The sequence below is a fragment of the Rattus norvegicus genome, chromosome 7 (assembly GCF_036323735.1).
Source record: "Rattus norvegicus strain BN/NHsdMcwi chromosome 7, GRCr8, whole genome shotgun sequence".
In the NCBI taxonomy this organism is placed as follows: domain Eukaryota; kingdom Metazoa; phylum Chordata; class Mammalia; order Rodentia; family Muridae; genus Rattus; species Rattus norvegicus.
The window spans coordinates 136,326,767-136,354,524 of record NC_086025.1 but is presented as its reverse complement, the minus strand read 5'-3'; the positions used below and the strand labels follow the sequence as shown (position 1 = coordinate 136,354,524).

Genomic DNA, 27,758 nt, shown 5'->3' with positions numbered 1-27,758 from the left:
CAGGTCCCTCTTCAGACCCACAACTCACCTCTAATCCTGCTCCGAAGCGGAACAAACTAGGACCCAGGCATCCTCCCTGCACCTCCAGGGCCCAGCCCCATTGCTCTAGAGGGGCATCATTATCCCACTCAATCCAGGCTCTGTTCCTCCCCAGAGCACTTAGGATCCTGTCCCCCAATCAGCCGCGAATGAGTCTTCCCGCCCTCAGACTGAGCCCCTCAGGAGCCCAGGCATTTTAGTTCCCAGCCTCCTCCATAACCTCACCATCTTGTTCCCCAACCCCAGCTAAAGCGACATCGTAAAGCCCAGAGATTGGGGGCGGTAACTGAAAGGCTGGAGGAAGCCGGAGGCTGCCAGGACGCCCCCTCGCGGAGCCCCGGGTGCCAGGGTGCCCCCTCCGGTCTTCACCTGCTGTGGGCTCCGCCCCCGCTCCGCCTCGACCCGCCCCTGCTCCTCCCCGACTCCTCCCCCCTGTACCCCCAGTCGGACCAGAACGGCCCCCGGGACAGAACGACGCGGAACCCCGGGAGCCAGGGTCCCCAGCATGATCCTCGGTGAGTGGTCTCCACTACTCTGGGCTCTGGGTACCTGGTTCCTTCTCACTGGGTCACCAACCCCCCCTTCACCTCCGCACCGCGGTGACTGCGGCCGCCGGTCTGCCACTCATTCCCCCTCCCCCCTCATCTGGCTGCACATCTGGGGTCCCTCTCTTCCTCTCTTCCCCTAGCTGCGGCTTCTCCTGGTAAGATAGGGAGGGGCAAGAGGAAGGCCGAGAGAGTGAGACCCCCGCCCCATAATGAAACATTGCGTATTCATGAGGCTCATGAATATTATAAGACAGTGTAGGAGAGACTGTGGGAGGGGGCTGGTCCTGGCCTGGTGGAGTTGAGGTAAAGGTTCTGACCCGTCACCCCCAGCGCCTTCCCCCACCCTTGGCTTAGCCACTCCGGCAGCCTTCTGGGCCCAGGATAAGAGGGAAAGGAGGAAGTGGGGGGCGGAGGATGAAGATGCTGGGTGTAGCTTCGAGGTGAGTGCGGTGGGAGGTGGGAACCTGACGGGTGAAGATAAGGGGGCTGGGTAAAAGAGCGGGTGGGATACTGTCCACCCCGGGCTCTTGCGGCTTAGATCCTGTCTCCGCAGCCATCCTGCCCCGACACGCTGGGACCTGCCCCTCTCTCCCTGAGCCGGCTGCCTGGGCCCTTCTTCCTCTCTTCCTTCTTCCCTTCCACCCCAGCGGTGGGTCGGGGGCTACAGGAGACCAAGGAGAGAAGGAAAGTCAGAGTGGGGGAAGGGAAGTCCCGCTGGGCTCTGACAGCCAGCCCGTTCAGCCTTGGCCACCCCATCTTCATGACCTACATCGGGAAGGGAGCCCCAGGGATGGGGGAGGAGAGGGCCTAGCTGTACTCCGGACTCTGCAGCAGCCCCTGCCCACAACCCTGCTGCTACAGCAGTGCAGGGCCTGCTCTGACCTCTGACCTCCACCCTGGCTAGGCGGGTTCCAGGGCCCTGTTTATTGTGAAGCCCCCTACCACTCTCAGACACCTGTGGTCTCCCTGCCCCCACTGAGGACACCTGGTTCTGTGCTAATGCTGAAGGGCTGAACTATATCCCTTGTCCTCATCCCTCTCCCAAGGCTCTCTGCCTGTGTTCTCTTTTTTCCATTGACTGTGTATCTTCACTAGCCCGGCTCTCCACTCTACCCTCCTTCCTCCCTCTAGCTGTTGTGTGGTCTCAGCCTCTCTCACGACTTTTATGCCTTGCCTCCCTCCAGCTGGCCAACTATCATAGCTATTTAAATGAATGAGAGAACCAAGATGTGAATGTCTGTCACTTCCCTCTGCCCCAAGGCTGTCTCTAGTAGGTGGTCTGCCTTCTAACTCCAGGAGACACCCCCAACACAGTTTAGAATCAGGACCCTAACACACAGGCTCCACATTCTGCCTGCCGGTGTGTTTCCTATACTCTAGCTGTACCCTGGGCCATCTGTAGTGGCTATAGCATGCTTGCACAGAACAGGCCAGGCTAAGACTTGCTTGCCCTGGTCTAGAGGCCTCAAAAAACTAGGTGTCAGACCTGGAAGACCCCTACCAACATCCAGCCACAAGAAGACTGAATCCAAATTCTCTGACATTGGACCCTGCCACTAACTGGCCCCAGCCATCTCTTTGGAGGGCACGATAATTAACTCTGTCCTATTGCCAAGTCCACAGAGGGGTGGGAATCTAGTGGTGCCTCATTCGGCTTAGCTCTTCCCCCCCCCCCAAACCCCTTAAATCCCCTCTTAAGAAGGAAAAGAGGGAGGAAACTGCCCATCAGGGCTCAAAACTCACCTTCAGAATCGTACTAAGGTGTTCGGGTCTGAATGCTAAGGTCACCGAGTCCTCTACAAGGCAGCCCTAGAGGAACCCTAAGATAGCTATACCCAGCTCAGCTGAATGTGGTGGCTTATGCCTATTATCTCAGCAGATTGAGGGAGAAGGTTATTGGGAATTGAGGCTTAAGAATGAGTCCGTGGCCAGAGTGGCTACAGGGTGAGAACCTGTCTCAAGTCAAAATTAAAGCATACGTAAGAATCAGGGCCTCAAGATTCAAGATGGTAGTTCTGAATTCAGATTCCCTAGGCTGCCATCATCCTTGGCAACTAAGTCTCTGGTTTAGTGAGGGGCAGAAGCCTGGAGAGGGAGGGCTTTTCCATTCAGGTTGGGAAGATTTCCCTAAGCTCTGCAATAAGCCCCTCCCACCCTAGGCACCGCCCTCCTCAAAGCCCCACCCCCACCCACACATATACCCGCAGGTTAGTAGGGCTGGTGTTTTTACTTGTGCACAATCATCCCCTTGTCTCTTTCATCTTTGACTTCAAAGCCTTTCCGGCCCTCTGCCCGCCTCCTGTCAGGATGAAGGAATTGAGGCAGAGGGGACAGATTCACTGGACTTGACCAAAAGGATAAGAAGCAGGAGTTCAAGCCTTCCCCCACTACCCTGACCCTAATTTTGGCCATTTCTGAGGAAGAAGCTAAAATCCCTGAAGGGAAGCAGAGGTGGTTAAAGATGAAATCTCAGTCTCTTGTTTTGCCTCAGAGGCGGGTTCCCTTCTTAGCCTCACGAGGTCCTTTTCACCACCATGATTTCAGTCTCGCCCCAGTGAGACAGTCACTCACAGCCCTACCCTAAAACCTTCCCTGTTCCCGCCCTACCCTGCTGAGCCACTTCCAGAGCAGACTCGCCCAGGCTGTTGCTTTTCCCTACAGCAAGCCTGCCCAGCCCACCTAAGAAAGCCCCGGGGCCATGGCACGGGACCTGACCAGACCTTTTAGGAGGGGGGGGGGGGGCGCAGCCCTTGCTGAGATGCAGGAAGCTAGATATGGATTGACTGCGGGATACTGAATGCAAAAGTACCCAGGGCTAACCCGGGTTTGGAGATGGACAGGTGCATTCAGACCAAGAGTCTGCAAGCTCACCCTTGGAAACCGCCTTGAATAGAACGTGTTAACAATCCCCCAGGGAGTGAGGGTGGGGCTCTGTCTGTTGTAGGTAATTACTCTAATGAGCTTCCCTCTAGAGTAGCCTGCTCCAGCCCGACCTGACTCCTCCCAACCCCACCTAACCATCTCCTCTTCCAACCTTTATGCAGCCCTCACCTTCCACAAGACAAATGCCTTGAATTTGTTCCTTCCTCAGCCCTTCTTCATCTCCTGTCTCCCCTTTCTTCTCCAGTCTTACCAAGGAAAGCATGATTCTTGAAAACCTTACTCTGGAGAGAGACCCATTTAAGTTCCCCACTAACTGTGTGACCTTGGTCTAGTAATGCCCGACATCTGAACCAACTGTCATTTATCATAAAAGAATTCATTTATTCAGCAAACATTTATTGAGTGCTCACTGTGTCGTGCCAGCACTTTACACAGACTCGTTCAATCCTGTCATCAACTCTGGGAGGCAGGTACTGTTGTTCTGGTTTGACAGATGAGAAATGAGACTGAGCCAGTCAGAGAAACCAGCTACTCACCCAGTTAGTGCACAGTGAAACCATCTCATGGGAGATTGTTTATATAAAGTCCTGTCAATGAATAAGCCTCAGGAGGCTGGAGAGATGGCTCAGCAGTTAATAGCACTTGCTGCTCTTGCAGAGGACTTGAGTTGGGTCTCAATACCTACATTGCAGTTTACAGCCAACCCTTGATTCCAGTTCCAGGGGATCCAGCACCCTCTTCTGGCCTCTGGGGGTACCAGGTACACACGGGGTACATTTTTTTATACATGTAGGCAAAACACTCATACATATAAAAATAATTAGGTTTTTTTTTTTTTTTAATTTGCCAGTTGTGGTAGTGTACACCTCCCAGCACTTCGGAGGCAGAGGCAGGCAGATCTCTGTGAGTTCAAGGTCAACCTGGTCTGCAGGTCTGCATAGTAAGTGCCAGGACAGCCAGGACTATAGTCTCAAAAAAGAGAAAGGAAAAAGGAAAAAGAAAAAAAAATAAACTTTATAAAAAAATGGCAACTATTTTTCTCAGAAAACAGTAGATGGGCCTGAGGCTTCAAACAGAGAAGCAAGTGCTCTATCACTGAGCCTGAGCCCCAGCCCTGAAGAGCCGGGTTTCTGCTCACCCAGCTCTTAAGATGGCATCTGCCCCTCTCCCACCTCAGATTTCAGAGTGGAGAAGCCATGAGAATCCAGGGAAAGTCCCTCACCAGTTGCCCATCCCCCCACTTCCCTCACTCTGACCCCATCTCATGCCTTTGTCCCATCTCTCTTCTCACCCCAACCCTGTTCCACATCAGTTCCAGGCTACAGGCAACTGAGTGGCTTCGGTCTGTTCTCCTCCATTTCTCCTCCTGTAAAGCTAAATGAGGACTCCACACCCAGGAAAAGCGAGGAATTGCTTTCCGCGTTCTCTGCTTAAACCAGATGTGAGCCTGTGCTCAGTCCTCCGATTCAGCGTTAAATGAGAGCCCTCTGGGAGCAATGTAGCAGAGGAAGAATTTGCTAGAGTGCGACAGATCTTGATTTGATTCTTAGCCCTGACTTCTCAAGGCTGTGTGGCATCAGCCAAGTTTTTTAACCTCTCTGAGTCCCAGTCTTCTTGCATGATGAGTGGAAGAAATAATACTGGCTACTTCACAGACTCGAAGCCATCTCCCAGACTTCCCCATCTCCAAGCTTAATCAGATAAGACTCCGGCTCATGGCCTGGTACATGGCAGTTCTTCGAATGTTTCCCTGTGGCTTTTTCTGGAACTCATCTCTCTCCTCTAAAATGGATTTGGGAGTGGGATCCTAGCGAGTTGACAGCCAGGGACAAGGTCAAGGAGCCAAGCTGTGTTGTGGAAGTGCCAGCCCTGAGCCAGCTGCTGGGAGTGGGAGCGGGGGACACTTCAAGCACTCGGGTTTCTCTCACCATTCCTGAGGCTCGTTAAGGTTGCCCTAGTGTGCCAGGCAGTGAGGAAGGGTGGGGCTTAGAGGAAAGGCCTGAGAGGACAGACCAGAAGGAGGAGATGACCAGCGAGTGTGTCTGTCCCTGTCTTCACCTTGTCTTTCTCACCTTATGGTCTCTGCCCCAGGGTCTTCCTGTCCTCATCTAGGTCTGCATCCTGCCTGTCAGGTTTTAAACTCCCTTCCTACTTTCCCATCTTTAGCCTCTTCAGTGTCTGTTCCATTGCTAGTCATCTATTCCTGCTTCTGCCACTTTCCCACATATTGTCTCTCTGTCTCTCTGTCTGTGTCTGTGTCTCTCTCTCTCTCTCTCTCTCTCTCTCTCTCTCTCTCTCTCTCTCACACACACACACACACACACACACACACACATCCCAAATGTGAAGGTAACACTGACTGAGGCATTCAGACTCCCAACAGTTCAAAGGCCAAAGGCAAACATCCTAGCCTCTCCTTCAGGCCTTAGGATTTAGAAACCAAGCTCCCAGCAGTCTTAACCCCTGTCTGCCTCAGGCACACTGACCTCCAGTGTTGGCATTGGGTGGAAGAAACAGACCCCTCCAGATCTTTCTGGACCTCATTCTCCACCCCCAGCTGTGCCTGAGCCCTCCCCACCCCCTCCCTCTCTCCTCAGATTCCCCTAATCCCTGCTCCCCCGCCCTCCCCTCTGCCCCACTTTTCCAGAACTCTGATTGGCTGATTCTACTGACTGGGCTGGGGGAGGGGGATGGTAAAGGAAGGGGGCAGAGGGCAGAACCAAGGGAAGGGGACGCTGTCAGGCCCAGGCCCCTAGGGGGCCAGGGCCAGGCCACTGCCTGGGGGGCAGCAAGTGCCAGCTACAGAAGGTATGACAGGGGTGAGTCAATGGAGGGACAAGAAAGGAGCCTGGGGACCCATTACCCTAAGAAGGTCAAGGGAGGTCCAGGGCCAGGCAGGCAGCCTCTTGGTCTGGCCTTTGTTCCAGAAACCCCTGCAGCTGGCAGAGGGTGCTGGAGTAGTAGAGGGCAGCAGGACTTGCCCAACTGATTGACTACAACGCTTCAGGAGGAAACTGGGCCAGTGGAAACCCTGAGGGTCCTGAGTACCTTTAGGCTGGGTCCTTTGGAACCTGGTAGAGCCTCCTCCAAGACTCCAGGGGGAGGAGAAGACTTCTGGGGTGGTACTGAATGGCTGGCTGGACTTTCATTTCCCCTTGGGGTCACATGGAGGCCCTTCTCTCGCAGAGGCGGTGGCCATGGTTCCTCTTGCAGAGCTGGGACTGAGCCTGCCCGGTGAGACAATGGGGTCTGGTGGTACCAAAGGGGCTACAGAAGGGTCAGAGCACATGGCGCCCAGAGGTGGCAACAATTTTTCAGGAATTATGACCTGAGCAGCATTGTAACTTAGGGAGCCAGATGCAGCAGCCTCCTCTGAATCCAGGTTTCAGTGTCCCCCCTCTGGACAGTGTGACAAGTCACCCCCTTGACTCAGATCTGGTGATGCAACAAACCTCCAGATACACAAAGAACCCCAGACCAGAGGAAGGAGTCTGGGATTCAGAGTAGATCCAGAGGCCAGAGTAGGCTGTCTGCAGAGGAGGTCTAGGCCTTTCTTGGGTCTGTAAAAAGCCTGAAGGGCTTGGGGAAGGAGGATGCAGAAGGGGGAAGTGAAAACCACCCCCAAGGGAAGACCAGCCTGTGTCCCCAGGCCCACAGTGGATCTGCTTCTTGAGCAGCAGCAAGGGGAGTGTGCGTACGGTTCCTACAGATGTACACTCACGAGGCCACACTTCTGATTATGGGAACCTCAGCTAGGGAGCACTGTGTACTTGGGTGGGGTTCCCAAGCTCAGTCTTCCTACTCCACAGAATGTTTTCTCTGCTCTTCAGGCAGCCTGAGCCGAGCAGGGCCCCTCCCTCTGCTCCGGCAGCCCCCCATCATGCAGCCCCCGATGGACCTGAAGCAGATCCTGCCCTTCCCACTGGAGCCAGCCCCAACCCTGGGCCTCTTCAGCAACTACAGCACAGTGAGTACTGTCTGTCTCCCCTGCCCCACGCCCCTGAGTCCCCTAACTCCCAGTGTACCTCCGTGCTGTCCTTCTAAGCCTAACTCGTTCTCACTTCCTGTGACCCTGTGTTCCTCATGTCTAGTCCCTGGATTGCTGACTCTCTGATGCTATAGTAACTGCAATGAAAACAGTGTATGTCCTGAGAGTTCTCTCTGCCATCCAGTCACTGCTCCATTCCACTCATCCTTCAGTAAAGTGTTCAGCCATTCAGAGAATAAGAAGGTCTAAGTGGTAGTGTCGTAGGAAGTCAAAGAGCCAAGGATGCTGGGTTTGGAAAGAACCAAGGGGCAAGAAGTATGCGCGCGCACGTGCAGGTACACACAACATACATGCCACTGTACAAGTGTGGAGGGCAGTGTTATGTGGGTCCTGGGGGCCACTTTTTTTTTTTTTTTTAACCATCTCCAGCTCTCCAGAGTACACAGCTGGGTGGGTAGGATCAGTTTGTTGCTGGAGGGATGGCAAAGTCTTCTATAGTTAATAGGAAAGAAACAGAGAGCTCCTTCCCATTCTTTATCAGGGGAGTGCCTTGGTAAGACTTATGATTCAGGAAGATGACCAGGACAGCCAGTAAAGGGGACAAATCCCCTAAATGCCTAAACGGGCAGTAAGATTGGGAAGGAAAAGAAGGAAAGGCTGGGGAGGTGCCTGCAAGGAAATATTGACCCGCCATGGTGACCAAGTGGCGTTGAAAGAATAGAGGCGAGGGAGAGGGTAAGCTAAGGATGAGTCCAGGGCTCGGGTCTCTGGGAGACCTAAAACCACCCCTGACAGAGACAGCCTAGCAAGGTAGACAGAAGTATTTCAGTTTGACAACAAGGGTCAGAAGCTGAGGCTCAGAAGCACTTAGTAACTGATAGGTGTTGGTTGACACAGTATGTGCCTGAGATGTAGTTCAGACAAGCCCTGGGTTTGATCCTTGGTACTTAAATGAGATGTGGCAGAACACACTCTAGCCCCAGCACTCAGGAGGTAAAGATCGGAGGATCAGACGTTCAAGGTCACCCTCAGCCTGATGTACTTGACCCCTGTCTAGAGACAGAGAGATCTTCAGCTCGTAGCTGCAGCCTCCAAACACCTCCTAGAAACCTAAAGCAGCCTCTGCACTGCACTCTGACTCTCACAAAGTGTTTGTCACATCTCAACCTTTGGGGTGGCTGGTGACATTAGCTTAATTTTACAGATGAGGGAACCTAGCACTGACTGTAAAAATAGCACTGTCCTAGACCCGTGCTAACAGTAGGGTGAACAGAAGACAGTTTATCCTCAGTGAACTTACATCGGGAGATAGATAGGCGTATATGCTACAAAGCAGAAGGAAGGTTATAAATATTGTCGCAGACACGCTAGCGAGGATGTGATTTCGGTACACAAAAGGTAGAGTCAAAAAGATCAGGAGTTCTATTTTCAGTCACATAACAAGTTTCAGGCTTGAGATTCATGAGACCTAGTCTCAAAAAAAAAAAAAAAAAAAAAAAAAGGGTAGGCGAAGGGTCTTAAAATACAGCTCAGTGGTAAATAACTTGCCTGGCACGAGTGAAGCCCTATGTTCAATTCCCAAAACTGCCAAAAATAAATAAATAAATAAATAAATAAATAAATAAATAAATAAATAAAGCATTTAATAATGATGGTGATGATGAGTCAGTTGGCCACTGCCCGTAGGTTGCCCATGTTTTAGCAGAAATAATATCAAGTTAACTATAACCCTGAAGAGCCAAGTTGAAGGCGTTTAGTTTACATGAGAGCACAAGGGGATACCAAGACAAATCTGCTGGATGTAGGGGGACCTAAAGAGCCAACTGGAGTTAAGCAGGATAAAGAAAAGCAGAAGAGGGGTTGGGGATTTAGCTCAGTGGTAGAGCGCTTGCCTAGCGAGCGCAAGGCCCTGGGTTCGGTCCCCAGCTCTGAAAAAAAAGAAAAAGAAAAAAAAAAAAAAAAAAAGAAAAGCAGAAGAAAAAAGACTTAATCTAGCTGGAACAAGGACTCACCACTTTTGCTTTGAAGAATCATTAACAGTTTTTGTTTTGTATTGCTTTGTTTTGTTTTTGAAATAAGGTCTTCCTGTGTGGCAGAGACTGGTTCCAAACTCTTGCGGATTCTCCTGTCTCAGCCTCCCCCAAGTACTGGAATTTCAAACATGGGTCATAACACACAGAGTATTCACAGAGTTGTAAAAGCGGCCTTAGAGAAGAGCTGGAGAGATAGCTTTATTATACTGCCTTTCAGGGGACCTCGGTTTGATTCCCAGAACTTTCATGGCAGCTCATAGCCATCTGCAACTCCAGTCCCAGAAGGTATGGTACCTCTTCTGGCTTCAGAGGACACCAGGCATGCATGTGGGGTGCATACAAACAGGCAGACAAAATACCTGATACAAAAACCCAGTTTGGCAGCACATACCTTTAATCCCAGCACCTGGGAGGCAGAGGCAGGTGAGTCTCTGTGAGTTCAAAGCCAGCCTGGTCTACATAGTCAGTTCTAGGATGACCAGAGCTTTAAATTATTATTTTTTTTTTTTTTGGTTCTTTTTTTTTCGGAGCTGGGGACCGAACCCAGGGCCTTGCGCTTCCTAGGTAAGCGCTCTACCACTGAGCTAAATCCCCAGCCCTTGAGCTTTAAAAAAAAAAAAAAAAAGACTAGCCCAGGAAAACACACTTCATACTTCATACACATAAAATAAAGCAAACTAAGATAAAATGAAGGAAGATCATTTCAGATTGAATCAAATCACATGAACAATAGCTAAAAAAGGATCATTTGGGAAAGTGCAAGTGACCTGGTGTAATTAGAATCAAAGGGCAGGGAATGCTGTCCTCTATCTAAATACCATATTCTCAGGCTCTGCAGCCCGGGAACTGTCCCCATCTATAAAAGAAACGCAGAGGTTAAATGACTCATCTGAGACTCATCTTTAGTCCACTCATGTAAATATGTTTTGTTTCTTGAATTGTTTGTTCCTCTGGTATTTGCCTCTGCCTCTATAAGGTCAGAATTATAGGTAGATGCCTGCCACTCCATCCAGTTGTAGCCAAGGGTTTCTTTCTCTCTTTTTGTTCTTTTTTTGCCAGCATTTTCATGTAATCTCAAGTATTTCAACTTCATATGGGCCTTCTTTTCTTTTTTTTTTCTTTTCTTTTTTTTCTTTCTCTTTACTGCATTTATTTCTAATGTCTACGTGAGGTGATACTATTGTGCCAAGGTGTGAGAAGGTCAGAGAGCAAGGTCGGGAGGCAATTCTCTCTTTCCACTGTGGGTTTGGGGGCTTGAACTTACGGTGTTAGGGTTGGTGGCAAGCATGTTCATTCACTCAGCCATTTTGCTGTCCCTGCACTGGAATTTCTGACTCCCTCCGTTCCGTGGCTTCTGGTGGAGCTAGTTAAAGCCTTGAGCACAGCAAGCTGAGGCTCTTGCTCAACAATTTTTGTTGGTTTTTGTTTGTTGGGGTTCTGGTTTGGTTTGGTTTGTTTGTTTAAATATTTATTTATTTTATGTATATGAGTGCACTATAGCTGTCTTCAGACACAGCAGAAGAGGGCATCTGATCCCATTACAGATGGTTGTGAGCCACCATGTGGTTGCTGGGAAATTGAACTCAAAACCTCTGGAAGAGTAACCAGTGCTTTTAACCACTGAGCCATCTCTCCAGCCCCCAGGTTGGTTTTTTGAGTTAGGTTTTGTGTTTAAGCCTGGCTGTCCTGGAACTTTGTAGATCAGGCTAGCCTCAAACTCAGAGATCTGCCTGTCTCTGCCTCCCAGGTGCTAGGATTAAAGGTGTGCACCACCACTGTCTGGCTTAAAAAATATATTTTTTATTATCTTTAGTTGTGTGTACATGGTGGGTATGTGTGCATGAGTTCAGGTGCCACTAGAGGTGTCTGTCCCTGGAGCTTACCTTACATGGGTGCTAGGAATGGAACTCAGGTGATGCGTTCTCTGCTAGAGTATCAGGTATTCAACTGCTAAGGCATCTCTCCAGCTGCCTCAAGCTTCAGCTTCTGCCTATGATGCATGAAGTCCCGGGTTCAATCCTCAAGATTAACATTAAAGAGAAAAATTAATAATAATAAAAGGGTTGGGCACGGTGGTTATACCTGGAACTGTAGAACTCAGGAGACAGAAAAGTAGGAAGGATGTATGTTCCAGGCACACCTGAGTGACCTAGCAAGACAATCTCAAAAAAAGCTGGTGAGGTGGCTTAGTGGGTCTAAGGCATTTGCCATGCAAACCTGGTAACCAAGTTCAATCCCTAAAACCTACATTAATGGAAGGGGAGAACCAATCCCACAAGTTATCCTTGGCCATCATATGCACACCATATGTGCACATGATATATGTGCACATGTCCCCATGTGATCATAAAGTAACATTAAAAACTTAAAACTAGGGGTTGGGGATTTAGCTCAGTGGTAGAGCGCTTGCCTAGGAAGCGCAAGGCCCTGGGTTCGGTCCCTAGCTCCGAAAAAAAGAACCAAAAAAAAAAAAAAAAAAAAAAAAAAAACCTTAAAACTAGACCAGGCAGCATTGGCCTGTAATGCCAGCTGTTCTAGAAGCTGAGGCATAGTAGAGCCAAATAAAAAGGAAACACTAAGGTGGAAGGATTACAAGTTCAAGGCCAGCCTGGTCTACAGAGTGAGTGAGGCTATTGAACAAAACTGAGGGGGTTGTGGCTCAGTGGGTAAAAAGATGCTTTCCATGAAACCTGAAGACCTGAGTTCTATCCATATGGTGGAAGGAAGAACTTATTCCTGCATACACACACACACACACACACACACACACACACACACACACACACTATAAAATTAAAATGTAATGAAAAAGGAAAGAGCAAGATATAAAACACCAGGTACTGTTTATAAGACTGAAGGAAGGAGCATGATCATATGTGAGTGCTGGAATATGTCAGCAGGGTGGATACCCAAGAAACTGCAAATGATGCCACTCTGTGGGGGAAGGGGAAATTACAGTTAGGAACAGAGACGTATTTTAACATTGGCTTTTACTACTCGAAAATATGTTGGTGCATGTATAAGCATGTACAGTGGAGTGCAGGTGCCTCAGGAATGCAGATGTATGAGACCCTGGTGGAACTGAAATTACAAGCTGTTGTGATGGTGTAGGTACTGGGATCGGACCTCAGGTCCTACAGAAGAGAGCAGCGTGTACTCTTAACTGCTGAACCATCTCTCTAGCCTGAGAGGTAGGGTTGGTTTTTGCTCTGTTTTGTTTGTTTAAGACAAGGTCTGACTTTGTAGCCCTGGCTGACCTGGAACTCACTACATAAAATAGGTTGCTCTAGAACTCACAGAGATCTACCCACCTCTGCTTCCCTAGGGCTGAGATTAAAGGCATGTGCCATCTCACCTGGCTCTGAGGCAGTTTTTTTGGTTTTGTTTTTTATATATTTAGTTATTCAGGGATGGAGAGATGGCTCAGTGGTTAAGAGCACTTATTGATCTCGTAGAGGACCCATTTGGTTCCCAGCTCCCAACCATTCTAGGGAATTTGATACCCTCCTCCACGGACATCAGACACATACATAGTGTACAGACATGCACATGCAGATAAACATATTCACTTAAAAATAGTGAATCGATAATATTTATAATTTTGTTTGTGTATGTAAGTGCAGGTGCAAGTGTGGAGGTTAGAAGAGGATTAGGAGTTGGTTCTCTCCTGCCACCTTTGAATCAGAGGTCAAACTCAGGTTATTAGGCCTGAGGGCGGATGCTTCTGTCTGCTGAGCAGCCTCCCCAGACCAAGGTGGACTTTTTATTATACTATCATCTCTTGTCAGTCACGAGCACTGAATCCAGGACCCCAAGAGTAACAAGACTGTGGATGGTAAAGTCCTTTGTATAAAGTAACCCAATATTCACAAATAACCTACACATCTGCTATACTTTGAATTGCTTCTGGTCATTTATAGTACCCATTCGAAATGTATTGTTTATGGAATGATGACAAGAGAATAAAAGTCTGGGGATGGCTAGATGGCTCCATGGGTGAAGGTGCTTGCTGCCAAGTGTGAGGACTTGGGTTTGGTCTCTCAGGCCTACATAGTCAAAGAAGAGAACTGATTCTTACAGGTTGTCTTCTGACTCTCGCAAGCACACTGTGGCATGAATGTGTATAAAAGACGTCTATTCTCACACACACACACACAAATACGTGTAATAAAAAATATTAAAGAAAAAGTTTTACATGTTTAATACAGCCATGATTTTTTTTTTCAAATATTTTCAGCATACCGTCAGTTAGACCCAAAGGCTTGGAGCTTTGGCCAACTTCATACCCTTTTGTGTTTTGGGTGCTTTTCTTTTATCAAGCTTGTTTTGTTGTGTTTTGGTTTTTAAGATGTCAGTATTGTGTACATGTGCATATACATTCTACAGCATGTGGGTGGAGGCCAGGGGACAGCTCCTGAAAATTGGTTCTGTCCTTCCATAGTGGGTTCCAAGTCTTCAGACTTGGGTAACAAGTGCTCATACCATCTCAGCTGTCTCACTGGTCACCCTTTATTTTTGGCTTTTTTGAGGGGATGAGGGGACAAGGTTTCTTTGTATAGCCCTGGCTGTTCCAGAACTCAAAGTGATCTGCCTGTTTCTGCCTCCCAAGTGCTGGGATTAATGGCATATGCCACCACTACCCCGGCTATTTGTGAATTTTTGAGACAGTGTCTCAATATGTAGTTCTGGCTAGTGGCTAGCCTGAAACTTAGTATTGTAGATCAGGCTAGCCTCAGATTTGTGGAGATCCTCTTGTCTCTGCCTTCCAAGTAAACTGAATCACCCTGTCCAGACTATGAGGATTTTGTTTTGTTTTGTTTTGTTTTTTGGGACAAGTTTTTACTATGTAGCCCAGGCTGGCCTCCAACTCCCAAAGATCCTCCGGCTTCTGAGTGCTGGGATTCCAGGCATGAACAACTACACCACCAAGCTTTCTTCTTTTTATTACATTATCTGTCTGTCTGTCTGTCCATCCATCTGTCTATCCATTCATCTATCTATTTATCTAGACAGGTCTTTCTATACAGACCTATTTGTCTGTAACTCACTCTGTAGACAAGCTGACCTCAAACACACAGAGACCCATTTGCCTCACCCTCCTGAGTATTGGGATTAAAAATATACACCACTGGGGTTGGGGATTTAGCTCAGTGGTAGAGCGCTTGCCTAGCAAGCACAAGGCCCTGGGTTCAGTCCCCAGCTCCGGGGGGGGAAAAAAAAAAGATATCTCAGTCTTGTCTGGGCTGGGGATTTAGCTCAGTGGTAGAGCGCTTACCTAGGAAGCGCAAGACCCTGGCTTCGGTCCCCAGCTCCGAAAAAAAAGAACCAAAAAAAAAAAAAAAAACCTGTTTCAAAAATATACACCACTGCATCCACTACACATTTTATTTGTTTATTGTGAGGGTGGGGGTGGAAACGTGTACATACAGCATGCGTGTGGGAGTCAGAGGAAAGCTTGGGGAATTAGTCCCCTCCTGTCCACTGAGTTTTCCTCCTTCCATTCATAGATTCTGGCAATTGAACTTAGGTCATCAGACTTAGCAGCAGGTATTTACCCAGTGAGCCATCTACACACACACACACACACACACACACACGCACGCACACACACACGCACACACACACGCACACACACTCTTACACTTTTTAAGTGCAAGATAGAGAATGCCTCAAAATAGGTGTGGAACCAGGTGTGGTGGTTCAGCATTCAGGATGCTGAGGCAAGAGGATCACCACAAATTTCTAGCCAGCCTGGGCTACATGGTGAGTTCTGGGCCAGCCTGAACTAAAGCAAAACTTTGCCGTTGGCAAAGAGTGAAGCCCAGGGATACAGCTCAGTGGTAGAGTACTAAGATGTGTGAGTCCAGGGGTTCAGCCCCCCAATACCTCAGATGGAGTGAGTAAATAAATTATAGCAATAAAGCCATGAGTATGAATAGACCTGGGAGTGCAGCAGGGAGGCAAACAGCACCACTGATAGCATCTGACTTCTAGGACATGAACTGATGCTGCAAACCCCTTGCTTTATAAACTTAGGCAAATCAGTTAAGCATCCCAAACCTTAAATTTACCAACTGTAAAAGTAAATATTGGTCAGGCCTGTCAGCAGAGGCCTGTAACCCCGGCACCTAAAAGGCTGAGGCAGGAAGATCACAAGTTCAAGGGCGGATTGGGCTACAGAGTAAGACTGTCCAAAAAAACAAACACGGGGGGATGGGGGTGGAGGGGAAGTAATGTACAAATTCACAAGGCCCTGTGAATTGTATTACAAAATCATAACACCTAGCACTGAGCTGGTATTCAGTCAGAGTTTTGCCACGTGATCACTGTTATTTAAGGGAAAAGAGGGAAAGGAAGGTTGGATGACCAAGGCTATGGCCTCGGAAAAGAAGCTGAATTGGGTAGTGGGAACAGGAGGAGGAGGCTCACGGAGCCAGCAGCTGGAGGGGTTAGGGAGGTAAGTAAGTCTGTTCTGTAGAGGCAGAGAGGACAAGAGAGAGTATCTGGTTGCATGACGGTTCAGATTCTGCAGGGCAACGAGGACTGCAGAAACACTGCACACCCGTCTCTCAGAAGGCCTGTGCAGCTGCTAAGTCCATGGCTTTGGAGTCAGGCTGCTCAGGTTTAAATTCAAATCCCAGTCCAGCAACTTACTAGCTTATGACCTTGAGCAAATCATCTAACCTCTCTAAACCCCAGTTCCTTCATCTATAAAGTAAAGACGATAATAATAGCACTTACTTCAAATCGCAGTTGTGATGATTAAATTAGATAATCCGAGCATAGAGCCCAGTGCAGAGCTGGCACATTCCAAGGGCTCAATCGACAGTAAGTGGTGGTGGTGGTGGAATTACGGCAGTCTCTCCCTGTGGATTAGTATCTCCCTCCTTCTCTCCTACATGGGCAGTTGCTGCCCCTCAGACAGTTGCAGTATTATCTTCCCTCACTCTTCCCTCACTCAGTCCACTGTTTGCCTTTGCCCTTGGACATCCATCACTCTCCCAAAGTCGGCTTTTCTTAAACCAGTATCCAGCTTAACATCTCTCTGGTCGCTGCCCTGGGTAGGATGGGCGCCATGAGATCCAGAAGTGGAGGCCTTGCCCAAGGAAAATGAAGTGTCTTAGCCGTGGGGAAGTCTTTGGCCTTCTCAATACTGCCCCACTTGACCACCAGAGGGCAGTAAGTGCACGAAGCGTAGCTCTGAGAAACTGGTTCTGGGGCAGGTGGAGAACCCAGAAGAAGAGGTAAAAAGAGGTTAAGCAGCAACGTCCACCACTCTTAGGTCGCTTCTGCTCAGGCAGCCATCGGCTCCACTGACCAGAGAAGTCGCCCAGAATCTTTGGTACTTGGACTTGGTTTTCCACCCACGTGAGCGAAGTGACTTGTTAAAAGCAAGGGCACAGGGGTTGTGTACAGAGAAAGCTGGGGAAGCGTTGTATGGGAAAAGCTGTCAGCAGAGAGGCAGGGAGCCGGGTAGGAGGGGTGAAAGAAAGGACAATGTCTGAGCTAGACAAACATGGTCATGCATAGGACTGGTGCGGTCACTGGACCCAGGAAGGAACCCAAGTGCTGGTAGCCGAGGTCATCAGGTCAATGCCCCTGCCGCCTGGCCGAGAGGCCCCGGGCCGGAACAAGGCCTTTCCTGGAAGCAGGGTCTAGTCGCGGTCCCCAGCTTTCTCCGCTGGAGCCCCCTGGCCTCCCTCTCCTGTGCCCTGTCCCCGCCCCCGTTCCCGGACCGCCCTCGGCCCCGCCTCCAGGGCGGGCTCCGGACGAACCGGCGCCGCCTCCCCTCCTCCCAACCAGCCGGGCCTCACAGCCCCGAGCCGCCGGGGCAACGAGCGCCGCGTCTCCGGCCCGCCCGGCCGGCCAGGCTCGGCCCCCGCCTGGGTCTGCCGCCCCGGGCCATGGAGCCGCGGCCACCTGGGCCCCGCAGGGTAAGCCGCCCAGCCCCTCCCTCCCCGCCTCCGCGGCTGCCGCAGCGCCCCCCCATCCCATCCCCGCCCGCCCTGCGGGGCCCGGCCACCTCTCCTCGCCCGGTCCTCGGCCGGCGCCCATCCCCCACGCGGCGCGGCCCTCGCCGATCTCTGGAGCCCAACTGGCGCCCCCGACTCCTGCCACCTTGTTGGACACGCTAGCCTCTGCTTCCCAGGTCCTTGGAATTCCCCAAATCTCAGACTTGCCATCGGTCCTACCCCTATCCTTCTATCACCATGCTGCCCAGACCTCTCTTCTGCCTAAGCCCTCTTCCCAGCAGCCCTTCCCCACCAACTCCCACCTGCTCTCTGGGCACCCTCAGCTCCCTCTTTCCCTTGTCAGCCCTGTCTGCTCCTCAGGTCTTTACGTCCCTGCCATTCCACCCCTTTCTCTCTCGTCGCCTTATTTTGAGGAGTGGGTGGGGTAGGGAAATGGATGGTTGAACAAGGGGCAGTGGGTTCCATCCGATAAAGGGCATCGAGAGGAAACCTAATCGTAGCAGGCCCCCTCCTGCTCGAGGTCTGGTGTCCCCTCCTCCTTGCCCTTCCCTCCTTGCCTGATTCGTTTCGCCCAGCTTCAGGGAGCCTTTCCCCTTCACCACTGTTGGAGGGCAGGTGGGAGGGGACTGCTTTGGAGAGTTTGCCAGGGTGTGTCTAGGCCAGGAGCTGAGAGAAGGGTCTCTAGAATGAAATGGGTCTTCGGAGATGCCAGCCTCCACCCTTCCCCAGGGAGCCTTCATCTAGGTCACCGGGGCCTCCTGACCTTGGTTTAGAGGAGCACCTCAGTGGCTCACATTCCACCTACTTGGGGATTGGGGCCCTGAGCCCTCACCTTCAACCAGCTGTCCCCTCAGTCCCTAGAAGAAAGAGTGGGGCAGGCTAGCTTGGCTCCCTCCATTTCTTGTTCCACTCCCCAAACTGCTCACTTCTGAGGAGGGATCTGGGTGGAACCTAGACTTTGAGGGGATGGAGACTGGGAAAATCAGTCCACAACTCATCCTTGGGATTCTTGGCCTTAGGCCTTCCTGGGAACTGGCTGAAGTGATGGTACAGATAGAACCAGGAGACTGCTTTCTCCTCTCCATCCTATGCTCTCCCCACTGTTTTTATACGACTTAGGTTTCCTGGCCCAGATTGGGTTTCTGTTTGGGCGGAATTCCCATTCCCCACCCAGCGTATGAGGAAGCCCAGGGCTCACGAGAACCCTGGGGCAGAACTAGTTGGGGGTGTGGGGGATGTCTCTGAAAAAAGAAGGACTGAGGCCTGGAGACTTGAAGCTGAGAGCAGCAATCTGTCTCCCCTCTCTGATTAAAGCCTGTCTCCAACTTTCTTTCTGCCAAACATATCATACATTTGTAAAGATAAACACACAGCTGAAGATTACACAACCTGACCATCCGCAGTGTCAGCAAAGCCCCCAGTGAAGAAATGTTGATCTTCAGATGATACACACAGTATGTGGCATTCATTCTGCCTTCCATCATTCACGTACTGATGGAAAGCTGTCTACTGCTCATGGGTGTGCACACACACACATTCTCTCTCCCTCCCTCCCTCTGTCCCTCCCTCCCTCTGTCCTCCCTCCCTCTGTCCCTCCCTCCCTCTGTCCCTCCCTCCCTCTGTCTCTCCCTCTCCCCCTCCCCCCCCCCTCTCTCTCTCTCTCTCTCTCTCTCCTACTCTGACTTTTCCCTGTATGTGATTGGGGCTTTCAAGAAGTTTGTGGGAGATGAAGACAGCCACTAAGAGGGGCTGCTTCTGGCCAAGGGCAGACCAAGAGACTAACACTTGTCCAACTTGTCCACACAGGTTATCATAACTCAGTCATGGCTCCAACATCCACCACTACCAAAATGAGACAGACATAGGTCTGCACCAAGTTCACTGGGACCCATTCCTGGTAGTAACTTCAACCAGCTGGAGAGACTCCTGTGGGAAGGCAGGGAGATGCATGTTCTCTACCCCTCATATTGTCTCATGGAAAACCCCAAAACCTGAGCACAGAGATTCAAGTGATTTGCTAGGGACCCCTGAGTCACCAGCAAACATATCTTAACCTGCTCCCTTTGGAAGATAAGGTTTCAGTCCCGAGCTGTTCTAAGACATCCCAGCTATACCTTGTCTGTGGCTGCATTCCAGGTTTTCCCCTCCCTGGCCACCAAGGGGAGAGGGGCAGAACTACTCGGAGTAGCTGTTTCTGTGCCTTTGACCCTTTAGCTGAATCCCTTGATATCAGAAGACCTCAGAGACAACCCTGTCCTTTTCCCTGCTTATGTGAACTCTTGGCAGGAGACTGCAAAAGCATCTTCTGATCCAGCATGGAACAGAGGAGGTTCCCAACCCCTCCAATCCCAACAGCTCTGCCCTGAAGCCCTGCTGATGCTGATAGTGAGAGAAGGTTCAGAAGGTCCTGGGTTCCCTCAGACCATATCAGTTTTTCCCATCCTCTTCCTCATTCTTCACTAGAACCACCAATTCTATCCCAAGTTCCTATTCACTGTTAGAAGGTACTGTCTTTCAGAGATCCAGAACCTAAATGTGTTAGGATGAGGTGGAGCCCAGAGATAGGAAACTGGGAAAATCTGGCTCCTGGAACCAAAAGCTGCACTTGGCAGACAGTTGTGCCCCAGAGCAGGGCCAGAAGGATTCAGGAGCCCTACAACCTCTCTCTGATGCTTTGGGACTTGTCTGTCAGTGGCTTTTGACAGGTTGGCTTCACTGCAAAAGATAGGCCAAGGAAACAGAGAGTTGAACCTTCTTGGTGTATGGTAAATCAGTAAGAATCCAGGTCCAACTTGCAGCTCTGCTATTAATTCATGATGTGGCCTTGGATAGACCACTTCTACTTCCTATGAAATGGGAGCATTGGGGCCAGTGTGTCTATCAGGTCCCTTCCAGGGCTATGAAGATTGGGCTGAAGAGAACCAGAAAACAGCCTCAGAGGCCTTAGGCACCTTGAGGCCTGGGGCAGGGCTTAAGAACCTTGGTTCACCTCAGCTGGCAGAGGGAAATGGGGGTGATCGATGAGCTTGTGCAGGGGTTCCTAACTCACCCTACCCAACATCCACAGATGGACCCTGTACAGAAGGCTGTGCTCTCCCACACATTTGGAGGACCCTTGCTCAAGACCAAGCGGCCAGTCATTTCCTGTAATGTCTGTCAAATCCGCTTCAATTCTCAGGTAAGAAGGCCCAGCTGTGTCCTTCTGGCAAGTAGGATGGGGAAGCCATGGGACCTTGAGGGAGGGCGAGTGCTGGTAGCTTTGAGTGAGGGGCAGTGACCAAGGGAATACTGAGGGAGAACAAAGTGGGACCCTGGGAGGAAGGTGGCAGGAGTGGGTGGAAGGCTGGTGAGAGAGATTAGTGTATGCTCTGCCTTTTGTTTGCTTTTTGGTTTGTTTGATGCAAGGTTCCTTTGTGCAGTCCTGGCTGTCTTGGAACTCGGTCTGTAGACCAAGCTGGCCTCACACTAAGGGATCTGCCTGCCTCTGCCTCCTGATTACTGGGATTAAAGGCATGTACCATGGTGACCTTTTCTTCCTTTTTCCTTTTTTTTTTTCTTTTTTTTTTTCTTTTTTGAGATGGGATCTCTCTACATAGCCCTGGCTGTCCAGGACCTCACTTGCATGCATGCATTACCACACCCAGCCCAGCTTCCGGCTCCTTTTTCTATTTTTTATTTTGAGGCATGGCTTCAGAAATTCCCCAAGCTGGCTGGTACCTTACTGTAGCCCGGACAGGACTTGAACTTTCAATCCTCACCTCTCAGCCTTATAAATAGCTATTACAAGCCTGTGCTACCAGGCTTGGATATTGCTGAGCATTCTGGCAGGAAGTAGACAAATCCTCTAAGGCTGGCCCTTCTCTCCCTTGGGGTTGGAGCATTCCCTGCTCGGAAACACTACACAGGGAAGGTGTGTAGCCTCTAATCTTCCCTCTGTAGGTGCTGAGTTTAACCTCACTGGCTCTCTACAAAACCTGGATCCCCTTTGGCATCTACTGCACTGCCCTGCCACTTCACCTCCAACCTCCCACATCCCTCCTCTCTCTGCCCCTTTCTTTCTTTCTTTTTTTTTTTTTTTTTCTTTTTTTTTGGAGCTGGGGACCGAACCCAGGGCCTTGCGCTTCCTAGGTAAGCGCTCTACCACTGAGCTAAATCCCCAACCCTCTCTGCCCCTTTCTAACCTCCCTCCAAATTACACCAAAAGTCTGGGGCTTTCCTCATGAGGAGAAGTCTCTCAGATTCCCTTCCTCTAGAGCTCCATTGGGATTTCTGTTTAGGTCCAGACCTTTGTAGGGCTGCAGGCTCTAAAAGCTTTAGGAGAAAAACAGCAGAGCCTTATTCTGCTGAGCAGGGGAAGATAAAACTCTGTTTTTCTACCCAGCACATGTATACACATGCACAGGCCTCCTATAGAGCAGGGCTCTGTACACCACTGCTGTATCCCTGTCAATCTTGTTTCCAGGCCCATTCACACCTTTATTTCTACCCATTTGGGTGACCTTGTGACTCTGATGTTATACATTCTTAGTCATGGCACAAGTGGGGAGAAGGGAGTAGGTAGGTGGAGTCAGAACTAAACTAGTGTCAGGCCTCATTGCCTCCTCTCTTCCAACCCTGACTCCACTTGTTGGTGGAGGGAACAAGATTGTAGGGATAGAAAGCCAACAACAGACGGTTGTCCCCCTTTTTTTGCCTTCCCTTTTCCTCCCCCATAAAGTTTCTCTGTTTTGACAGCTGTCTCTGCTGCTGTCTCCTGTCTCCAGAGCTGGGCTTGAGTCCAGGGTCCTCCAGGGTGTCCACAGACAGAGGCTCCAGGGAAAATGAGGCCTAGAAGGAAGTATCAGGACAGAGCCCGTGAAACAGCAGAGCAGGATCCTGGGCAGAAGAGGGATTCAGGCACCCAGGATCTGAGATGCCAACTAGTTTTGTGTTCTGCCTCCCCAGCTCAGCATTCTCTTGCAGACTTGAAGGTCCCCTCCCTCTTCTCAGGACTAGGTGGGGGGCCTGAGTCATCAGCCAGGTCCTGGGTGTGGTGGTGGAGTACAAACTGGACTAGGCCAGGGTCCAGATTCCCAGGGACTAAAGCTTGAGAAGCCCATCTGAGCCACAGCAGTAAGCAGACGTGATAGCATGGGCTCCACACAGCAGCCTGCTGAGGCCACCCTGAGACCTGAAGGAGCTCCGTGGGGTGTAGTAGATGAAAGGTGATCTCAGACTCCGTGTTCTTCCTCCATCCTTGAAGAGCCAGGCTGAGGCGCACTACAAGGGTAATCGCCATGCCCGAAGAGTCAAAGGCATCGAAGCTGCCAAAACCCGAGGCAGGGAGCCTAGTGTCCGGGAATCAGGAGATCCGGCTCCAGCAGGCAGCACCCCTCCAAGTGGGGATGGCGTAGCCCCTCGTCCAGGTGTGTCTGAATCCCCCTCACACTTCTCAGCTGATCTGTTTTTCTTTCCCACTCCCCAGAACTCCCCCTCTGCTCCTCTCCCCCTCCCTTAGTCCCCATTCCCACTAACACCCAAGGTGAGTCCCGGAGCCAGGCACAGTGATGTCAGAATTCCATCCTGTCACCCCACCCACCCCTGCCTCAGCTCTTCTCAACAGAGTCCCTACTGTCTGTCCTCTCCACTGCCCAGTGACTCAGCAAGGGGCTAGGGTGAGGCCACCTGGCAAGCGTCCCCAGGAGCAGGGAGACATCCATCTACTCCAGATGAAGCCCCCTCTGTGCTAGCCAGGCTTCCCTGGAGACCAAGGGCCATGTGCCCAGAAGATTCCCTAAATGATCTTGGATGGACCTGTGAACTTCTCAGAGCCAAGTTAAGAAAGAGAAACTTCTTTCAAGAAAGATCTTTAAAGTTCTTTTTCTGCTTTACAGAAGGCAGTTCTGCAATTCCTCTCCCCTCACTGCCGGTAGCAGGTCCTCAACCCTAGTTCTAAGGAACTGGGACTGAGAGGATATGGGGACAGAAGGATATCAGCCACCCCCACCCCGGGATTACCACATCAGATATCAGTCATGGCCAACTCCAGAGAGACCTAACATTCCACTGGTCCTCATTTCCTCAGTCTGGCTTGTCTTTTTTGCCCCACCCTAAAAATAATGAGAAACAAGTCTCTATATCGCCAGCTTGGGATCCAGGCCCCCACTGTGATTGCACGCAAACAGACACACAGAAACACCCTCTCACATTCCAAGATCTGGGAGCCAGGCCTGAGTTCTAATTGTGCTCTGGCTGGTTCTGAGTCTGATCATCTTGGTTCGGTTTGTTAGCACTTGTATAAAATAAGGACGGGTAGAGTTGGTGATGGTGACAGTTAACATCTCCTAACCACTATTGTTAAGTAGTAACAATACTGCTTTACACACATTGCTTGCTCCATTTAGCCCCTGCACGCTCTCTGAGGACATGGGATAGATAGTGTGCCCACACTGCTTTCATAAGCAGTGACATCCTGTCTGGTTTGAGATGATGATGGAAGATGTCATTGAATGAGTACAAGACACAAAGGGTGGATCATAGGAAGGACAAGCACTTACCTGCAGGGGTTAAAAATTCTTCCACCTTCTTCTGCTCCCACCACAACCCTCCCCGTGACCCGGAAACTGGATCATCTGTTGGAGCAAGAGTGGGAGTGCTAGAGTTTCCCCTGTAGAAGCAAGAGAGGCCTGGGGCCTGTGCATCTTTAATTGAGCCATGAATTATAGAGCAGCCTGGATCCCTGCTTCTTCCCTCTTTGGTTCTTGTTTCTGTTTCCCTCTGCTATGCTTACATCCACCTCTCCTGACTTTCCCTCTCCTCATTCTGCACCTTCCCGTTGCTCAGTGGTGTGCCTCCTTGAGGGTCAGGCAAGACTTTGGGAAGGGGGCGATCCTGGCAATCCTGGCAGGAAGCCCAGGCTGGACCCCAGGTTATGATGGGATGAATCCTTGGTGTCTGCCTTTACCTCTGGCTGGGCAGGGTACCCATTTTACACTAAAGGTAGCCTGGTAGAGAGAGCCTCCCTTGGCTATCCTTAGCTTTGGGAGAGTGAGCCAGGCATTGCAATTGCACACCCAGCCAGTGGCAGCTGCAAAGAATTTGGCTGTGGCCCAGGACATGAGAACATGCATGTTGTAACAGGGTGGGGACTGACTCCTGGGCCCTTATCCTCAAGAAAGTAGGGAGGACTTCCACATGAAGAGTCGTTTGGGACGACCCCATGTTTCTTCCACAACAGTTTCCATGGAGAATGGCCTGGGTCCAGCCCCAGGATCCCCAGAGAAACAGCCGGGCTCCCCATCTCCTCCCAGTGTTCCAGAGTCTGGACAGGGTGTAACCAAGGGTGAAGGGGGGACTTCAGTCCCAGCTTCCCTGCCTGGGGGTAGCAAGGAAGAAGAGGAGAAAGCTAAGCGTCTGCTCTACTGTGCACTGTGCAAGGTGGCTGTGAACTCCCTGTCCCAGCTTGAGGCACATAACAAAGGTATGGGTCCTCTACTCCTAAGAAGTCTCCTGTCCTCAGCTCACTTTCACCCCAATCAACTCTGCATCCTAACTCCCCTGCCTTCCAGCATTGCTGAGTCCTCTAAGACCTCAGTGTGTCTTCTTTCCCAGACATCTCCCCTGTTCCTTACCCTCTTGCTTCCCAATTCACCTTCACCTTTTCCCAGACCCATTTGAGCTAGAAGGGACCCATAGGACTCCAAATAAATCCCACACTTGCCTCGTTCCTTTACACATTATAATGGGGAAGGTGGGTATTTGAGGCCTGTAGAATTGTTCAACTGCTTTCACCTCCTATCTCTGTGGGCCAGGTACTAAGCACAAGACAATTTTGGAGGCCCGAAGTGGGCTGGGACCCATCAAAGCTTACCCTCGGTTGGGGCCTCCCACTCCTGGGGAACCAGAGGCTCCTGCCCAGGACCGAACCTTCCACTGTGAGATCTGCAATGTCAAGGTCAATTCGGAGGTCCAGCTGAAACAGGTATGTCCTGCATCCTTCCCAGAGTATCTGAATAGTTTGTCCCGCAGAAAGGAAGGGAACTTGGGTAAGGACCACTCAGAAGGAAGTATGGCCCAGTGCTTAGCAATGGTTCTGCCTCTGGGGATTACTCTTTACTGAAAGCTCACAGCCCGCTACCCACTGCACCACAGCACATCTCCAGCAGGAGGCACCGAGATGGCGTGGCTGGGAAGCCCAACCCTCTACTGAGCCGGCACAAGAAACCTAGGGGCGCTGCAGAGCTGGCGGTGAGGCCTGGATGCTGGGGAAATGGGCTATGGGAGGACCCAGGAAAGCTTGAAAGGGATCTGGGCAAGCTGGACTACTGGCCCAACCTCTGTCCCCATCTTTCTGCCTGCTGCAGGGCACGCTGACTTTCTCCAAGGAGCTGCCCAAGTCCCTGGCCGGTGGCCTGCTCCCCAGCCCCCTAGCGGTGGCTGCGGTGATGGCCGCTGCAGCAGGCTCTCCGCTGTCCCTGCGCCCAGCTCCAGCTGCACCTCTTCTGCAGGGACCACCGATCACACACCCTCTACTCCACCCTGCCCCAGGACCCATCCGAACTGCGCACGGACCCATCCTCTTCTCCCCCTACTGACCTCAACCCTGAACCCCTCCCATTGAATCCCCCACCTCCAGCCGGGACCCAGGTCTCCGGGCTCCCAGCCCGCCCCTTCTCCCGGCGCTCCCTGAATGGTCTCTCCTTCCCCCCACCCCGAGGTACGGGGTTCCAGGAAAGGGGAGGGGTAGCGGGGGAGGGGGGCTTCAGAAGGGGGGGAACACCCCAGATCTCAGGGAACCCCGCCCCCTGCCCTTCCCTCTCCCCTAGAAAAGAGGGGGGCCGTCTCACCCCCGAGCCCCCTCGGAGACACCCCCTCCCAAAAGCCATGTCCATCCAACCCTTCCCCTCCAAACCTAGCACAAAACGGGGTTCACAAGCCATGGTCGGGGCCCGGGGGGAGAACATGGATTTTCTTGGCAATAAGCGGACTCTGGGACTCCGGCTCCCCTACCCCAAACTAAAGCGCTTCCGTGAACAACCCCGTCCTCCGCAGGGGGAGGGGAACAGGCGGGATCCTGGGTCCCTCGTAAGCACTTTGGTTTTACCGCCTGCAACCTCACTGTGCCCGCCCCGCACCATGCCCCAGCCCCAGGTCCAGCTGGGCCCATCGCAGGGGGCAGCACTTGGGGGCATCTCAGGCACTTGGGTGGGACCAAGGAGATGCCCTCATAGACCCTTCCCTCGCCTTCTTCCTCCCCGGTCCGGGTTCCATTCTTTTCACCAGCACCCATCGCCCAAGGGGTACCAAGGGGGGCAAGGGGTGTCCAGTCCAAGCCCACCCCCGCCTCGCCTTCCGCAAAACTGTGAGCAAAAAGCAATAGAAGCCTCGCCCCCGCCCCGGCCCGTCCCTTTCCGCAGGATTTGCCGTCTGTAGCCTCCCCATTCCAGTTCCTAGACCTCATGGCTGCCCCCTCCCGTGACACCTCCACTGCACAACTCGGGCGGGGGCGTGACCCCCAACCCATCCCTTCTGTGGTTTCTATGTGGTCAGCCCTTCCAGCCGCCGACCCAGGATGGGGACCGGCCCCCACTGGCCCTCCCCTCCCCATGGACTCTTTCTGCTTGACAATGTAGCAAACCCCCTTCCTCTTTCTCCTTGACAATAAAGTCTAGATTTGTTCTGCCCTCCTGCCCAGGATTCAAACTGTCTTTGCTTGCTGTTTGGGTAGTGATTTACTCGGAAGATGTGTCTTATGGTGAGGAAGTCCGACGCCTAAGGAGGGAGACTGGAAAATGAGATTGGGAAGTCTGTGTAAAGCCAGCAGAAACTTCTAGTCCCTGTCTAGCTCGTATAAACTTGGCTAGAAGGAAATCATTTATAGTGTCTCAGGCTACAGCTGAAGCTGTTGAGAATTCGCTGAAACTCCACTAGGCGGCGCTAAGTACGCATAAAAGGAGTCTCCTGTTCGATAATGTTTCAATTCTCCTGGGGGGTCTAAACCCAGACGAAGGAAGAAACCAAAACTTTTGTGTCACTGATGGGAACTTACACCAACAAGACAGGCAGAGGAAGGAGGGATGGGTCTCATATACTGATTCTTGATCAGTCATTGTCCTGTATGACCTCAGTTTCCTGATCTACAAGTCCAAAACACAAACAAAAAAAGCCTCCACTCAGAGTCTTCACTTGGTCTCATGATCTGTTATCTCATCTCATATCTCTCCCCACTTCCCAATCTTTCGGAAGACAGAAGCAGGGAAAGTAGGATGTTGCATGTACACCCCCACTCCCCTGACATACACATAGAAAATAAATA

The 27,758-nt window shown here is 51.2% G+C and overlaps 1 protein-coding gene and 1 long non-coding RNA gene across 8 annotated transcripts; one reads left to right on the top strand and one right to left on the bottom strand.

Moving 5' to 3' along the window:
* Positions 1-507: 507 nt before the first annotated feature.
* Positions 508-27,132, top strand: Zfp385a (zinc finger protein 385A). Of its 7 annotated transcripts, XM_039079900.2 has the most exons (9): positions 530-554; positions 6,657-6,704; positions 7,301-7,437; positions 20,532-20,642; positions 22,707-22,869; positions 24,681-24,923; positions 25,255-25,424; positions 25,595-25,690; positions 25,807-27,132. In XM_039079900.2, exons 1-9 carry the CDS (start codon positions 545-547, stop codon positions 26,035-26,037), a joined length of 1,209 nt encoding a protein of 402 aa, XP_038935828.1. In that variant the 5' UTR covers positions 530-544; the 3' UTR covers positions 26,038-27,132. The 7 variants fall into 7 exon arrangements, with proteins under 7 accessions (NP_001102940.1, XP_038935828.1, NP_001128561.1 ...); NM_001109470.2 differs by lacking the exon at positions 6,657-6,704 and having other exon boundaries at positions 508-554; NM_001135089.1 differs by lacking the exons at positions 530-554; positions 6,657-6,704 and adding an exon at positions 6,181-6,278.
* LOC134479585 (uncharacterized) lies at positions 11,369-16,370 on the bottom strand. The gene is made up of 2 exons (XR_010053119.1): positions 16,233-16,370; positions 11,369-11,510 (listed from the first exon to the last, which is right to left on the bottom strand). It is a non-coding gene; the product is annotated as an uncharacterized LOC134479585 (long non-coding RNA).
* Positions 27,133-27,758: the final 626 nt, after the last annotated feature.

Bases quoted from the DNA above. Each gene is read 5' to 3' on its own strand.
- Zfp385a (XM_039079899.2), top strand. From the start codon at position 7,180: ATGTACACTCACGAGGCCACACTTCTGATTATGGGAACCTCAGCTAGG. The intron at 20,643-22,706 runs GTAAGAAGGCCC...CCATCCTTGAAG, and splicing joins AAATCCGCTTCAATTCTCAG to AGCCAGGCTGAGGCGCACTA. The intron at 25,425-25,594 runs GTATGTCCTGCA...ACTGCACCACAG, and splicing joins CGGAGGTCCAGCTGAAACAG to CACATCTCCAGCAGGAGGCA.